The sequence below is a fragment of the Polypterus senegalus genome, chromosome 1, assembly GCF_016835505.1.
Source record: "Polypterus senegalus isolate Bchr_013 chromosome 1, ASM1683550v1, whole genome shotgun sequence".
Taxonomy (NCBI): Eukaryota; Metazoa; Chordata; class Cladistia; order Polypteriformes; family Polypteridae; genus Polypterus; species Polypterus senegalus.
In genome coordinates this window covers 167,941,022-167,959,410 of record NC_053154.1, presented here as the reverse complement: position 1 = coordinate 167,959,410, position 18,389 = coordinate 167,941,022, and the positions used below count along the sequence as shown (strand labels likewise).

The following is an 18,389-nucleotide window of genomic DNA, read 5'->3' as shown; positions in this document are numbered from 1 at the left end:
CCACAAGTGTTACCTGGTAGGTAACTACCCATACAATCAGATTGTGATACAGACTACGAATGCCAAGAATGTAATTTCCCCGATCAACATGCTGTTAAATAAACGAACCACACGCCGTGGCGCAACATAAAGAGGCTTCGACGCTGATGTCCAAGGTTCGATCCACGAGAGGTGGTGCAGTGAGTGTGTACGCCTGATGAGCCCAGAATTAGGGCAAAACACGTGTTACGTATCGCGTACTCTTTGCATTATTTGACAGTAAAACTATGCAATATATATATAGCATTTTATTGTAGGTAGATCATTTCGACCTGGTCATTTTAAAAGTAGCTTGCAAGCCAAAAAAGTGTGGGCACCCCTGAACTAGATACATGTACTTATATGACAGCATGAACTGCTTGTAGATAAGATTAGTCTTTTATTGGTGTCAACATATTGCAGTAGTTTTATTAAAAATAAGTGTTGGTCATTCTAAAGCCAATCACATGCGAGATGTCTGTGCACTGTGTCATCCCCGAGAGCCCGGGATTCCCAGGAATGACATGCAGGATTCCCAAATTCCCGGGAATGGATAAACCCATTCAGGAAGGGATTCCCAAATCCCAAGTGACTCCAGTTGTCCCTTGTTGTCTTAATGTCCAGTTCCTATTTACTGAACCAGGCAACCATAACTAAATTTTTCATTAGAACTAGACTAGGGGACTTTGGCTTCATCCAGGTGTCCCCACTGTCCTTCCGTTTCACCTTTTCTGGCAAAGAGCAGACTACATTGACGGGGCACTTTATGACCTGACTTATACTGTCAACTACTCATCCATTTATTGCTGTACATAAATTCCTAGGAAACGTAGCTCTATCTACCTCTTTCAGCCTACTGTAAGTTCATTTTCAGACATTATACCCTATTCCACTTCAGGATCTACTGTCTCTCATTTCAGCCTAATTTCCAATCAACCTGACGGGCTTTGCTTTATCTCACCTCCCAACTCAAGCAGCCTTCATGAAGTAGGTGGAAACTGGGAGAAACTCAGAACAGCAATATAAAGCATAAAAGTGAAGGTTGCAAGTCAAGCATCAAACCAAAAGGCAAATAAAACTGGGAGATTATCACATTCCACAAAGTGCCAGATGCAACAGTGAGGATATAATTCACTCTGCAGCCCTCTTTGCAACATGGCTATAAATGTCATGACTTTACAATTTTACATATTTACACACTTAAATCTCAGAGTGCATCCTGGAATTTTAAAAGCCAAGATAGTCACCACTAACAAAACACTGTGGAAAGTTTCTTCATGGGCTATGTCTGAATTTCTACTTTGCTGAAATACACTATTTTTGATGATATAGAAAATTTAAAAAATACTAATTTTGAATGATTCCTTTAGCATTAACCACGACTCCTTAGAAATGATTTTACATTTCCATCTGTGTGCTATTGTAGCACATCTCAGATAGCAAGACTAATTCATCTCCGCTATCTGTTCCCAGGGGTGAAGCCAAATGAGTAGTGCCTGAATACTGTATTTCCGGCTCTTTAAATCTCATTCTGACTGCTAATCTCCTTTTGCATCTCCAACTGAGTTGGAAAGAACTGGAGAGCATTAGAGTTAAGTGAAACGCTGTTTTGCTTGGTCTCATCGGAAAAGTATGTGGTGAATTAATACTGGGTCATCCGGAGACTGAACGTCGATTTACCATTAGGTGAGCAGTGATTAGTTGGCTGATTAACTGGGGTTACATTTGAGCAAGGATTTAAAATGCAGCTTAGATTGATTGCTTTGGAAAAAAATCTGAAAAGTCAGGCTAGAAACACTGCAGTGTCCTGTGTAAGATGAGGACAGAATATCAATGGAATACCACTTAGCACAGCCTAGGACTTAAGACAACTATAAGGAATATAGCAAATAAGACCTTCATGACACACCCAGAAGACACTAATAGAGTAGAAATGGCAATGAGGGATACCAACAACAAACCTGTAAGAATTCCTTCTTGAGCGTGGAATGACCTGTCCTTCTTTCAAGTCTGAGCTCTTCAACCATTATGAAGGCTGGATCTTGGTGACCCAATTCCAGATTCATTCTGGTGCCAGATTTATAATGAAATTTTGGCAGCTAGCAGAAAATGTTTCATCACTAAACCCTCAATAATGCATTAAACAGGCTGAAATTCAATAAATATTCCTCAGCCTCAATATTATTTCACTGAGTATCCCTCTGGCTACGTATAGAAACAGTAAAGTAGGGAAGACTTCTGCAAAGGCAGGCCACCTCTATTAGCTGGTCATCCTTGGTATTGTACATGCTGCCATGTTGATCACACAGTTTATATACTATGATCAAATATTTAACTTCTGTATTTGCAGAAGTGACGCTTCATGTACACATAAAAATGTGGCTGAAATTGTTAGTATTCTCAATCTTCTCTAAACTAAGTTAAAATGACGAAGGTGTTTAGTGTCTATAATTTTTTATTTTACATTTAGAAAAGAAATGTTGCTTTTGCTTTATGACCAACATATTATTTTAAATAATAAAACAAAAGAAAATGGCATTGACAAAATATTGGTACCCGTAACCTACAATAATAATTTACAGCAAAATCTTTGGAGACAATGACTACACTCAAGCACTGTCCATAACTCTGCTAAAATTTCTGCATTTCTTGACTTGTACTTTATCTCAACCTTCTTAACCAAACTGCTCCAGATGTCTAAGTCTTGATGAGTTCCATCTTCCTTCTGTAAGTTTCAGCTCTTTCTATGGATGTTTAGTGCTATTCAGATCAGGAATCAATTTAGAAGAGTTCAATGCTTTCTTTCCCTCCACTATTTTTGAGATATGTTTAAAGTCATTATCGTTTTGGAAAACTCATGACCTATGAATGAGACACAGCCATACAATGCTGGGCTGTATGTTGTGCTCCAAAATGCTCAGATAGTCTTCTAATTACATTGTTCTCTCCACACGTTCAAGGTAGCCAGTGCCAGAGGCAGTAGTGCAACCTCAAAACATCACTAAGCCTCTATCATGTTTCACAGAAGGGATAATGTTCTTTATTTTGTTTTCTGTGAACATGGAGTTGGTGTGATTTACAAAAAAACTCTAATTTTGTTCCATCTGTGCAAAGGACATTGCAACAGAAGGACTGTGGTATGTCAGCATACATTTGGGTAAACTCCAGTCAGGCTATCCTTGTGAGTCTGCCTTAAAAGTGGAGTCTTTTTGTTTCTTCTACCTGAATAAGCCCAGTTTCATTCAGGCAGCAATGGACATTGTGACATTAAGTTGCACATTCATCTTGAAGGTCAGCTTGAATCTGTTTTGTAGTGTTCCCAGGTTTTCCCCCATTATATGAATAATCATTTTTCTTTCTTTATTCTTGGGGACAACATTTTTTTCCTGTGTCCACCACAAGAGATGTTAGAGACAGTCCCATAGAGCTTTAAATATCTTTGTGATACTGGGAACTGTGGTCACAGGAACGTCAAACCCTTTGGAGATTGTCTTGTAGTCTTTACATTGAACATGCTTGGATATTACTCCTTCCAAAAACTGTCTTCTTTTCGTTCTGTTATCCATATTTAGTGTGATGGACACAGTAACACAAAACAGTTAAGTGAGTGCTTTTCTCAATTTAAACTTGCTGAATAAGTGCAAATAAGACTGAAGAAACTGGTGATACTAATTAAATGAAGTATCAGTGTAATACAGTTATTTCTTATACTGGGTATGCTATTAACGTGTTCCAGTAATTTTGTCCAGACTATTATGAAATGTCAATGTGGAATATGCAAGAATGTAGTTCATTTCAAAGCTTTTTTTGGTCTTGCTTCGTTGCAAACCAAATAAATCCAAGTATGAATGAGAAAATATCTTTTCATTTTGATATTTGTTTGAAGAAAGGTGCATTATTCGAATAAAATTAAAGGGGACCAATATTTTCTACTACGTCTTTCTAATAACAAGTATAACACCTGTGGACCACCAGAGGACTCACTGTTGCCAAAACCCGACACAGACAGACATGGGACACAATTTCAGGACACACATTTTTATGTTTATTTCTTTCTCTTGTGGGAAACTGGGGAAGGCGTTGTCACAAAACACAAAGTACAAAGTGGTAGTATTCTCAATCTTCTCTAAACTGAGATTTCTGCATTTCTCGACTAGTACTTTATCTCACTCTTCTTAATCAAACTGCTCTAGTTCTCTAAGTCTCTTCTCTCTTTTCCTCCACTCGTCTTGGCTAGCTTCACCTTCTTCCACCCGACTCTGGCTCCTGGAGTATGTAGTGTTATGGGTCCACAGCTCGTTGAGTAAAGGCCAAATTTAAATAAATAATCACCGAGACGGCTTCGTGAGGGGGGCGTTGTTGTAGCGAGCCACGGGGCAGTCGGCGATGTGGGCGTTTCTCACGTAGTGCACAGGTGAGGAACTGCCCACATCCGTGATTGCTCCCGTGGCTAATGCTACAGCTGTGATGGCCCCTCGTCATTTTAAAAAGAAGCGCGAATCGGTTTTAGAAAGGGGAGAAAAAGGAACGAAAGGAGAGAGAACGAAGGTTATCGGGAGCAGGAGAGGAAGCAGGTCGGTGAAAAGGGAGGGAGAGAGAGAGAGAGAGAGAGAGCGCGAACGAGCGCTCACGGGCAGCTGCGAGGGCCTGGGGTGTTGGGCCTACACCCAGGCATTTGAGTTGGATGTCGCTCCCGCTGAGCGATTATGTAGCGGGAGTGACCAAGGGAAGGCCACTGGCCACAGAGAGGCCGCGGAAAGGCAGCGGAAGTCGGGAGGCTTGGTGGTTGGAGTCCCCAATGTGTGCGTCCTGGCCATTGGGGTAATCAAGTCTCCGAGGCTGGGATGAGTGCCATACCGGAGCCAGGGATCGGGAGGTCTCCAGTCTCGAGTGTGTGTTGTAGGAAGGCAGCTGCATAGAGAGAGTGGCTCCTCTGCTGCGAAGCCTGGACAGGGAGATGCAGGGGAGTCACATGTTAAAAGAAGCACCAAGCTTGTTTGTTGTTTTTAAGACTGCTTCCTAAAGGAACATTTTAACCTCGTTTTTAAAGGATTGTGTTTTTTTTCAATTGTTTTAACCTCCACGTTTCTTTTATTGGATTATTTATTTATGGAGGAACTTGGAATCGCTGCACTATTTATTGAATACTGTTTTGATGAACTGTTGTTGACTGTTTTAAATAAATGCACAATGCACTTTTGCACTTTACCATCCCCTTGCTCGATTGTTTATTGCCTACACTGACTAGCTCACTCTGCAACATTATTGACGGTGTTTGGTTCAAGTGCTTCCAAACATCAAAGGGAGTGTGGAGCCAGAACCCACATCGTCACAGAGTAGTGGCTGCTTGCTCCTTTTAGAAGTACTGCCAGAACTAGGTCAGTGAGGACCTGGAGCACTTCCGGGTCTGGTGGAAGTGCTGCAATTACAGGCTCAGCAGTAGCTGCAGCACCCACTGGTGGCGCACATGGAACCCAACAGGGCTGCACCATCCGGCAGGGGTCCGAGGCACTGCTGCAACCCAGGGGGGCTGCCACCTAGCACTCCGGGGTAATGCTCTGAATACCCTCCCTCCCCTGGTCCTTCCAGCATAGAGGCATCCTGGCTGGGTAAGAATAAAAGGGAGGGTTGTCTTCTGTCAGACCCTGATTTCTAAAGCTATTTACTAGAGACACCTAGCCTGAAAAATGTTTCACTTTATACTGTGAGGATGTCTCCTCCTTGTAGACTTACACTTTCTTGCTGGTTTCTGGCTACATTTTGAATATATCTCTTTAGTCCAGCTTAGTTTCCCTCAACATCACAAGGTTGCACCAGACCTCAAAAAATCTGACTGTAGAATTTGTTCTTTTTAACTTTTATCTGTTGTCAAATCTATCTTTAACATCTAAAACTCCTCCTCACATTGTACCTTCTCAACATGCTCATCATCCAACCACCAAATGTTTGTTTTGAATGTTTTTAGCCTGAATTCCAGGTACATCACAGTGCTGAAACTGCTTTTTTTGGAACTGTGAATGACATTCTTCCTTGTGACAGTTGTACTGCTCTGCTGCTCTTCATAAAGCCCAATGCTTTACTGTCTCGATATATCCAAAGTGTATATTTTGTAGAGCATGGACGTGTTATCTTCATGATTTTGTTTTATATCTTGCAACCTGTAGCATTTCCTTTTTGATTTTGAACTCAACGTTCTGCAATCTGACTCTTGTGAGTCTAACCTTCAAGGTTCTGGGCTTGAACCTCTCCTTTTTAACACTCATGCAGTCAGGTTAGTCAATGTGGCATGATGCTTATGTGAACAACACCCGACTCTACGTGAAAATGACTTCTGTCTGCACATTCACCATAGAAAAAACACAAAACTAAATTACTTTTTTTAGGGTCACCCAGCCAAGAAACATAGTATCTTATCACTAAGCCTTGGATCGTGCCTCATTATCCCAATGCCCACTGTGCCCCACCATGGAGTTGCACCAGCCTGTCCTTAGAATCTAAGATCTCAGCTGGAGTGAAAATTCATTTTGTCATCAATGAAATGTTACTTCTACAGATTGTATGTTGGAGTACTTTGTGGCCTAGGGGATAAGACATTTTGACTTCATAGCATAAGGTTTATTCACTGCCTTTAGCTCTCCGGGTGACTTTAACCAAGAAATACATATGATCAGTTTTTCTTTAGCTCTGTATTTGTTACACACCTTATGAGAGTTCAAATGGCAGATGCAAACTTTAAAAAGCATCAGCTAACCGTTTCTGTGCATAAGCTCTTAGTTGAACTTTAATAATACTCTTTTATATGGCCTTATGGAGCAACATATGATCAGGTTCCAATAGGCCAAGAATGTTGCTTAACTTGAACTGAGCTGTGTGATCAATTTGCCCCTTAGCTAGATTGTCTACACTGTCTTCCTGTCAAATATTGACTTGTCAAAATAATAATAAGTAATTAATTAAATTTAAATAGAGCCTTAATAACCTACTAAAAGTGCTTTGCACAGACAGTGGGTAACCACTTCAACCACCAACGTGTCACATCAACCTGGATGATGCAATTGCAGCCATTCTTGTGCCAGTACACTCACCACACGTTAGCTATTAGTTGGTGAAGGCATTAGAGGGATAGTTTTGAGGGATGATTAGGGGACAGAATGACCAGGTCAGTGGTGGGAAATCTAGCCAGGACATACAGAAGCACCTTACTCATTTTCGAAGGATGGCCAGGTACAGTATATTTTATGTCCACAGAGAGCCAGGGCCTCAGTTTTACACTTCATCCGAAAAAAGGCACCAATGTTTACAGCACAGCATCCCTGTCACTGCACTGGAGGTTTGGGATCCACATACAGAAAACAAGGCAAGCACCCCGATGCACCACATGCTACCCATTCTACATTAACAACATGACAGATTGTGTATATTCACTACTGGGTGGATTTTGGAATCTGGAACAGTGAAGCAGCAGTGATAGCCAATGCACCAGCATACCACCGAAACCAATGACACTTACATAACAGATTAATTACATTAAAAGATGCACCGTGCTTATAACATAAAATACAGCAAAAAATGCAGCTGAATTATAAAACTGGCACTCAGTTACTTCTCATAAGGTCTTAGCACACTTCAAGAAGTGTGATTCAATGACTTTACATACAAGTCCCTGCCTACTACTCCAATCCTGTCTTATTACCAGTTTTAAAGCCTAATCAGTGCCCTAAGCTGAATCTGATAATTTTAGGTGATGTTGAAGCAACACTTCACACCATAATTATATGTCACCAGACAACTTCAGCTCCTTTTCCTGGAACCAACTGAGGATGTTAAGATTGTGTTTATGTAAATTGGGGATTTTAGACAATATATTTGTGTTCATTATTATAAGGCAACTATACCACATTATTTGTGTTTATGAAGCCTCCAATACATGCCTGGTAATTAAAAAATATGAAAATATTTTTTCATGGTAATTCACAATATGCTATTTGAAGTCTGAATAAAAGCTAGTAAAAAATGAACAGTTGTCCTGCTTAAAACCTCACATCAAATGAAACAACTATACTGTGTTTGCTATAACCCACCCCTGAAATCCAAAACATGATTTCCTTAATCGTAGGTTTAATTATTAAAGGATACTGCCTTCTTTGCTCTTCTCTTGCATGCTCTCCATCCCAGGGAGTGCGGCTGCAACACGTCGGAAAAGCTGTAAGAAAAAAAAAAAACAAGAGTAAATTTGCATGACAAAATATATATGGTAAAGTAGTAAATATGAAAACAACCTCAACATTGAGCCATGTCAGGACCATGGCTGGAGCAAAATTTGGTTTTCTGGTCTTCAGAAGAAGGGGAGAACCTTCCATATTGTAAGAGAGGAAGGTCAACGAAGAAATTAAAGATCCCCAGGAAATTGGCATGAGTAGTGGAGTATCTGTTTCATTGTGTCTAAGGTCCAAGAAAGGAGCTTCCCAATATCTGGCCTGGTAGGGATGCTATAATTCAAACCAGTGCTTTGAAGTTCTGTCTTTTCACACAACATTTTGACACCAGTAAACATTTTTAACCACTCAGCTGTACATTTGATCTGTACCAGCTGTCTTTGATTTTATCTGCTTTGACTTTAACTTATAAAAAGAAATTCCAGACTTAATCCAATACAAAATCTCAAGAGCCAAAGCTTACTCCTTCAGCATCAGTGAAAAGACAGATACCAACTCCTGACAGAGTGCCAGTTCCGTGCAGATCTCAGTCATACACACACCCACACTCACACAGGATAATGTAGAGTTACCAATTAAGGCAGAAGCGACAACTGCCATTGTACTGTGCCACCTTTTATTACAACTTAGAACTGATTTTTTCAAGTCCCTTTATTCAAACACATCAGACAAATATAGAAAGACAAACAGACATATATGTAGTTTATTTATTTCACATCACTCATATGGAAGAAATGACTGTCACCCCCTGGGTATGAAATTTGTGAAAAGTTGTGAAATCCAAATACCCAAAATCATTAGGCTTAATATCCACTTACAGCATTCATGACTTAAATGTTAATGGTTCTGGGGTTATATGAAGAAGTTCTATCATGGATGAACTAATAAAATGTTCTGTGCAACATAAATACTGCACAACATGGTATTCAAACTCCATCAGATCCTAGCAGTCAAATGTTCTGTTGGCTACCATCAAGGACAATACCAAGATGATAGGATCTTCTTAACTTACATTTGCAAACTAAAATGTGTGCAATACAGCAAATGAAAAGACTGGCTAGAATAGGCACTGTTGTCCCAATTAATTAACTTTATTTTCCAGCTGGTGTCTTTTTCATAGAATTTTATGTCATCTATATGTGCAAACCCAGTCAGTATCAGGCTAATAGGAGAAGAGGAACTTAACTCTGAAGCTGACCCAAGGTCAGTACAAAGCAATCAAGGCAAATTGAGGTTGACAAGTCCAGATTCAGTCATCAATTGGATGAGCTTAATGGCAGCCATTGTAATGCATTCCTCTTAATAAGAACTTCTTAATAAGGACATACAAATGAAAAGCTTAAGATAAAGCTAACCACTTCCTCTTAAAGTGGAGGGTATGAGTTGTTCAGAAGAGTGGTCAAGTGGTATAAATTTACATAAATTCATAAACAGGTTTCACTTCAAAAAAAGACTGGCCCTGATACTCAAATGCAGATTTTAAATCCTAGACATACAAAAGCTCCCAAAGCCTAATAATCACAAAAGGGAGAAGGGAACTATGAAAACCCCCTTGCTGAAATATTCAAAACAGTAATAATAATAATAATACATTTTATTCATATAGCACCTTTCCCATGCTCAAGGCGCTTCACAGAGTTTCATAAAGAAAGAGCAGGTATATCTAACATTGGATACAGATATTTCCTGAATAGAACATTAAAACAGATAGATACAGGATATACAAAGGCATTAAATGGAATAAAAAAACAGAGTAAAATGCTAAATTCAGAACTAAAAGAAAGTCTAGCAAATAACAACATTTGCGATATAACACACACACACACACATTATCATGAGCATCTGGATAGAGAGGAAGACTGAAAAAGGAAGCAGAATGTGAGGTTAAGTTAAAAGCCTTCCTGAACAGATGAGTTTTAAGTTGTTTTTTTAAAGAATGAATGGAGTCAGCTGATGTAATTCATTTAGGGAGGTGATTCCAAAGTCTGGGTGCTAAACAGCTAAAAGCCCTGTCTTCCATAGAGTGCAGGTTACTAGGGAGTAGGCTGAGTTGCTGAGTTGGGAAGCTACAATACGTTGAAGAACCTTTATCAGAAAAGATAAGTGAGAATTAGTCCGAAAGTTGTTAAGACTGTCAGCATCAAGACCAGACTTTTTTAACATTGGGGTTATATAAGTGATTGTAAAAGTGGCTGTCACAAAGCCAATCTCAAGGGATGTAGTTATTATTGTCATAACAGTTGGGATTATGGCATGAAGGCAGGATTCAAGAAGTGTGGCTGGGATGGGGTCCAGCACACGAGTAGTCGGCTTCATATTACAAAGCAGGTCATTGACAAATGTGACCAGTTAAATTTTAGAAAAAGAGAGGGATGGAGTGGGAAGACAGGGAAAGATATAAATGGATGATGGATTTATGTTACTTGAATTATTTAGATCTTTAATTTTATAGTGGAAAAAGTGGAAGAACTTTTCACAGTCTTTGGGAGAGGAGGTAATTGGGCCAGATGCAGGCTGAAGTAGTTTATAAACTACAGAGAACAAAACCCTTGGGTTATCATGGCCACTTTCTATTATTCTGCCATGACTATAGTTAGTGCACCCCTGTAAGCCTTTGATGGTCAGAGAAAGCCTGGATGTGCACAGTGAGGCCAGTCTTATGTGACATTCTCTCAAGGCATCAACTTTTATAGACTGTAACTCTTACTAATAATAATAATAATAATAATAATAATAATAATAATAATAATAATAATAAATATTCAAAAAATTATCAGGAAGAGAATTTAAAAAAATGAAAGGATCTGAAAACAACTGTGGTGGGCTGGTGCCCTGCCCAAGGTTTGTTTCCTGCCTTGTGCCCTGTGTTGGCAGAAATTGGCTCCAGCAGACCCCCATGACCCTGTAGTTAGGATATAGCGGGTTGGATAATGGATGGATGGATGGATCTGAAAACAATTTGAAAATGAACAAATACATTGTCAAAATAAAAAAAAAACACAAAATCAAAATCAAGAATCAAAAGAGAATACAAGAAAGGTGAGCTGAATCACATGAGCTGGTAGTTAGCTAATGCCTCAGCACTGGCATGAAGCCTCTGAATTTATTGTAAAGAGTGTGGGTGGCTCCTTAGGTTCAGTAGACAATAAACAAAATGCATAATTTACATAGAATAAAATCACATAACTTGATAAGTAAAGCACAATAAAAGAAAATAACAAAAACAGTAACTTGGCAAAAACAACCAAACATAATCAGCAAAAAGTAATTGTTATAATATCCAACTTTTATCATTATGCAGTTCCTATCAATCTGTAGAGACTGAAGGAGTTTGAATATAAAGTGAACCTACTTTGAGAAAATTCATTATTAAATCATTATTAAATTCACAATTAAAATTTTCTCACAATGACGCTTTATTTCCTGTTTAGGCGCTGCTATGTTATGCTTCTGCTTCTGTCATCTCCATGGAGCTCTTTCCCAGAATTCCCCGGGAAGCATTCAATTGTGATGTCTATTTTGTGATAATACAAAGATTACCCCAAGGAATTCTAGGTTATCCGAGCATGACAGATACACCTTGTTTCTTTGCATTTAAATGATCATTTTTTAGTCATTCTGGTTTTTTGAATCCCATCTTTTGTCTTTGACTGATTTTTTTTATCACGTTTTGGCTTTGACTAAAGATGTCAGTGACTCCCAGTTTTGAACTGTTCTTTGACCTATGATTCTCTTCAACGTTCTCATTTTTTTTTGTCTCTTACAAGTCAGTATAATAATAAAAGAAAACAAACCTAATAATAATTTGAAATTTGAATTTCCCCTTGGGAATAATAAAGTATCTATCTATCTATCTATCTATCTATCTATCTATCTATCTATCTATCTATCTATCTATCTATCTATCTATCTATCTATCTATCTATCTATCTATCTAATAAAAAAAAACAAGAGACCAGCGGTGGAGCCCTGGTAAAACCATATTGGTCAAGGAAGATACAGTATGGTATGTAATGTGAGGAAAGAACTGCTGCCTTCACTTGCTGTCATGAGGTGCTATGTAGTAAGGCCTAAGGGGGCCTTGATTCATTTATAATTTTGGGTTAGCTCCATCCCAATTGGTCATCCTCTTTTGTGCATTTTTGTTAAAATGAGCATATATTTTTCACATTGGTTTGTCTGCCGAAATTAACCAATTAACCATGTACAGATGTAGATATACATATTCTGGTTTATTTGACATCCCTGCTTTTGGTTCCATCTACTTAGCAAAAGTTACAAAATCAAGAGAGGAGGACTGTTTAAATGTTCTTCTCTGATCCATATAACCACATTGACGACTATAACGAGATGTGTTGTTTATTTGCGCTAAACTGGCAGGGTGTATAACGTTTGTCTAGTAATAGTAGTAGTCTACAAACTTCTGTGGCTTATTGTAGCAGAGCTGTCTGCACTTTATTATCTTGTCCTTGTTCTACATGCCCTTGAGTTTTAATTTCTTTCTACCATTCAAATATAAACAAAAAAGGACACACTTCACAGCAAACGAGTCACCAAGCTTTCGCTCCTGCTTAAATGAAAAACCGAGGACAGAATATGAACAGCGTGTTGAATAAATGATCCATTAATACCATCCACTGTGGCATGTGAGTGCCTGGAGTTGCTTTATCCAGGCTGTTGATGCATTCCAGCAAGAGGCATCTTGTCAGTAAGCTCATCAAACACAGAGGGAAAAAGAAAAGATGACAACATCCCTGCCAGGCAGACAGCAGTACATACGCTGTCAGCTGTCCCATTACAGTCAATTAAACTTTCTCAGGCGGCTGCTAGCAAAAGCCACTTTAGTCACTCAATTAACTTCAGTGCTTTAGTTCCAAATGATTGAGATTGTCTATGCAAGGTACACAGTTTCCTGGAAATGCTTTCCGCCCACCCACTTTAAAAGTTTTTAATACCAAAGATTCTTAGTTCCTGTGTAACAAAGTGTTCTGTCTCCTTCAGCTCACCTCTAGATTTCTCACCCAAAAATATTAACTTATATCCATCAATTCATCATTATTCTAAGTCAGGACTGGGAAGGCAGAGCCAATCCTTGCAGCTTAAGGATACACATCAGGAATCAGTCATGGATGTTGCACCAGTCTACCTGAGAGCAAAATTACAGAGGTCACTCTCATCTCATTCATGCATCTTGGGAAAGTGGGAGTAAAACTAAAGGGTCTGTAAAACTCCCAGGAAGAACTTCACCCAGGCAGAGAATGACATGATGTCTGACATCAGAACTCTAAAGCTGTTGAGTAGAGGCATTAATCATTACTTACATGGCTGAGGCCTTTATCCAACTCAGGACACACTTTTGCTTGCGTTTTCCCAGTTGGATCACAGGCAAGTGAAGTGACTTGCTTGTGGTCACACAGTGTGAGAAGCAGGATTTGAACCCACGCCCTCAGGTCTTAAGCCTTAACCACTACACAACAGAATTTGTTACTACTATTACACCCCCAAAACAACAGACACTCAAATAAGAAGAGCTACTGCCATACCCAGAGACAACCTTCTGGAATATAAAAACAAAGACAACAAGAACCGCATCCCCCTTGTTGTCACCTACAACCCACATCTTGAAAAACTTATAAAAGAATTTCAGCCAATGCAAAACAATGGCCAAACACTGAAAAATGTATTTCCTGAACCTCCCCTCCTGGCATACAGACAACCACCAAACCTTCACCAACTAATTGCCCGAAGCTCCCTAAGTGAACCAACCGAAAATGGCACATCTCCCCGCCAACAGAAAAGATGTAAAACGTGTGCCCACATTTACAATACAGACCATATACCCGTGGTATATAGTTATACCACACTGCGCCGACTAGAGCATCACATAAAGGGATCGTTTTCCTGCAGATCATCTAATGTGGTCTACCTAATTCACTGCATGAAATGTCCTGACACTGCACTCTATGTTGGAGAAACTGGACAGACACTCCACCAGAGAATGAATTTACACAGATTCTACAGTAAACATGGCAACACAGATGTTCCTGTAGCGGCCCACTTCAACAGCCAAGGACACTGTGAGAGGGACTTTAAAGTCACAGTGCTTATGGGCAACTTCAAAACACAGCAAGAGAGAAAAGAATGGGAAGTTAAACTCATGCTAAAATTTAATACATTACAACATGGCTTGAATAAAGACAAGAGTTTTATGGCCAGATATGAGGATTGTTTACATCTCTCAGACTGACAGACAACCTGACTACAGAACCACACTGTTTTGAAAAACTCATTAGAAACTTCAAAAGGCTTTCTTGGGCAGTTATCTTATCCAAAGATCTTGACCATACATTGTTCTTCTCTCTCTTGTTAAATTAACCCCAGCCTGAATTAATCTATTATTTTTTTTACATTTAAGATTTCTCATTTAAAGATTTACTAATGTTGTTTCTTGTTCTAGTGTGCATATAAACACAGGGAACTCGAGTTTCTGTATTAAATCTTGCTTGAAGAAGGGGCCTGAGTTGTCTCGAAAGCTTGTACTGTATATTGTAATCTTTTTAGTGAGCCAATAAAAGGTGTCATTTTGCTTGGCTTTTCTCTACTATTGCTATTATTACTACTTTTAATTTAGTTTTAGAAAATGCACTGCATTACATTTAGCTTATAATAACAAACCCTATAGTTTATAATTCATGCATTTTCAGGGAAGCAGACCTTAATGTACGTGCTGATTACTACTTTTAAAGTAAGTTTAAAGCAATTAAAAATATTTTAGATCTAGGTAATGAAATGCTTTAAGAATATGTTAGAAGTTTTGAATAAAGGCAGCAAGAAATTTAATATAATACACAATTCATAGTAATATAGCAGACAGTATAAAGCAATTAAGAACTCTCTGTTTAAATAAAAAATGAATTTAAATATATGTAAAGATATTGATAATGCTATCCATCCATTCATCGACTTTCTGAGGCTGCTCAATCCAATCTAAGGGTCACCAGATCAAAGCATACACCAGTAGCACTGGCCCCAAGTCAAGAATGAGCCTATTATACTACACTTTTATACTACTGTACTACACCAGCCCACTATAGGCCTGTCTGCTGACCACCACTTGCCACATGTACCAAGAATGGGCAGTTCTTCTCCGTTCCTGCTCCAAAGCAGTGTGGAATGATCTCCGTTTGTCAACTACACTGAGTTTAGTCATGCTTTGACTTCTTTTCAAAATGCATCTTTTCTTGAAGAATTTTGGAATTCCTTAGTGTTTCTTCAATAGGATAGCTTCTGTTGTACTGACAAAGAGTTTAAGATACTGATTTCTGTTTCAGTCAAGTTGCAAATTTAGTTAGGTTGTCACAATACAACAATACACAGTACTCCCTCCTGATCATTTTTTTTTATCTTATTCTCATTTGCTTTTGATGCTTGCACACTCTTATCATTCTTGTATGTATAATAAATTGCTTTACTAATTGACTTGGATAGAGATGTCTGCAAAACTAAATAAATAAATAATATATGAAGCTCTCACGGTGGGCCAATTCAGTGCCTCAGTTTAGAACTTCCACACAATCTAACCTGTATCTCTTTGGGATTTCAGAGGAAAAGCAATGCACCTTGAAAAAAGACACCAGGACAATGTGAAAAATCTACACAGATAGTGCCGGGGCCAGAATTAGAATCACATAGTCTGGTGCTGTGAGGCAGGCCTAACCACTCAACTACACGGCCATTACTACTAAACTAGGATTATCTACAGCTAATTTAGCTGCTTTTTAGTGAAATGCTTTTCTAAAATGCTTCTCAGGAAAATGAAAAATTAGCATGTTACAATACATTGCAACGTACATAATATATTGAAAGTATTTGGAACAATTCTAAAGCTTAAAATTAGCATTTTATTATGGCGTGGGTAATGCTTTAGTTTAGGTACTCATTTACTATTACTCTCTTACTCATTTACTCTTATGTAACAAGACCTTAGCAAAGGCTTTTTTTGGACTTCATCACATTTCTAAAACATCAGGAGATGTTATTTCTGTGGCATACTGACATGATGGTAAAATTACTTGTTAACATGAAGGATTCACAGGTCTTGTACTAAATATGCAATATCAAAAGAACTGTGTCTCAGTTAAGCCACCTCAGACCACCACAAAGTGAAGTTTTGTTAGTAGGTCACATTGTGGAGATGAATAAACACTTTAATGAACACTTTGGAAGTATTATGAATATCCAAAAAAGTATTTGTTACAGTCTTGTTTACTCTTTCAGGGCTGATGTTGACTTTTGTCAAAATTCAGGGGTAGAGGACGGTAATCAGCTGTAAACTGCAACAATACTCACCCTTATATTTTAATTCGACTCTCTTTACTGGAAGGACAGTGTCAGGGATACCAGGGGCCACGACCCGGCCGGGACGCCATGAGGGACCGGATGTGGGTCTGCGCCCACCCTGGATCACGTGGGGGCCGCCTTCCTGGTTGCTTTGGGGGCCACGGGTTGAGGGCATGGAAGCCCCACCCTATAGGGACCCGTGGTCACCGCCAGGAGGCGCCCCAATGCCTTGGGGACCTGTTACCTCAGCACTTATTTCACACCAGGAAGTGCTGGGGGGAAGAATTAAGAGGACACCCGGAGAGCTGCCGGGAGAACAGCTGGCACTTCCGCCACTCTGGGGCGTGGCCAGCGGGGGAGTGTTCGGAACACCTGGAGCTCATCTGGGGCTGTTATAAAAGGAGCCGCCTCCCTTCATTCAGGGCTGGAGTCGGGTGGAAGCAGGACAAGGCAAGAGAGGAGAGTGGAGGAGAGTGGAGGAGAGTGGAGGAGAGTGGAGGCGGCCCGAAGAAGTGGCATTTGTGGCCAGGACTGGGTTGGGGTTTGTGCACTGATTTTGGACTGGGTCTAGGTGACCATATCTGTAAATATTTTGTATAATAAACGTGTGGAGGTACCCGCATTGTCTGATCGGTCCCCAGCTGATTGTGGTGCTGAACACTTTCGTGTAGCTGATGCGCCTATGGCAGCGTTCGCCTGGAAGGACCACCATTTATGATGACAAGAGTTACAAACCAGATTGCGTCACACTGCGACCGCCACCCATCTGCTGTGCGAAGACAGCCAGGCAGAGGGCCCACCGTGCATTCCTGCTGACCATTGAGGTACCCCTGTGCAGCGACTGCCACCAGAGATGCCAAACATGCGCCAACAGCAGCCACAGCACATAGCAACAGATGTTTTATGTTGATCTATGTGTGAAATGACTGCCTTGTGTGCTTTTCAGGAAAAAATATTTAGCCCTAAATAGTAATACATGAGTAATAGATGAATTTTTGTAGCATCTAAACTAAAGTGTTACCATGAAGTGTTTTCCATAGCAAGAACTATATCAAAGTTCTTGATTACATCAAACAATATAATGCCAGTTGGACAGAAAATAGTAAATGCAAGCAGAGGGCAAAGTCAACAGGACAATACCAATGAACAGTTCTTCTTTCCCTGGAATATTTGCCTAATGGGCACGATCTCAAAGGAATGTAAAGAGCAATTAACAAAAATTACATTTGAAGATCACACAAAATGCATAAGACAAAAGTGTGTGTGTATGTGACAAACTCAACACTATTCAGTGAATCATTTATTTTGTAGAGCACCTTTCATAAAGCACAGCATCTAACATAGCATGATTAACATCGGACTTCACTTGAAGTTAATCTTTACATATATCATTTTTTGATATTTTAACACTACTTTTAATCTAAACTGAAATCAATCCATAAAGCTAAAATGGAATGAAAATTCTAAACATTTCTGGCATAAAGTTTTAGGTTTCATTGAATCCTGCATTCTCTCTGGAGTGTGTATTTCTCTTTGTGCCTGTGTTGATTTTTCAGCAGTGGCCGTACATTGGGCCCTGGATGGCATCTAGGTGTGCACTTAGTGCTTCTGAAATAGATTTCAGCCACCAGGGACCCTTGTAAGGGTTTTCAGAGTGAGGGACCCTGTTTGGGTGGCACTTTGAATGAAGAGCTAATGTTGCCCTGTTCAGGCATGGTTTCCAAATTAATGAAAGGATGCTGGTACAAAAAGGTGATTTTCACTGCCCAATATTATAGTTTATAGCAAACAGCAAAATACAGCTGCCCTTGTTAT

General features: G+C 39.4%; 1 protein-coding gene across 4 annotated transcripts in view; it reads right to left on the bottom strand.

Annotated features, from left to right (window-relative positions):
* Positions 1-18,389, bottom strand: part of rab6ba (RAB6B, member RAS oncogene family a) — a 469,094-nt gene that overhangs the window by 33,394 nt on the left and 417,311 nt on the right. For all 4 annotated transcript variants that reach the window (XM_039762372.1, XM_039762379.1, XM_039762387.1 and 1 more), the window contains exon 7: positions 8,155-8,221. In XM_039762372.1, the coding sequence (XP_039618306.1) occupies positions 8,155-8,221 (67 nt within the window). The remainder of the gene's footprint in view (positions 1-8,154; positions 8,222-18,389) is intronic.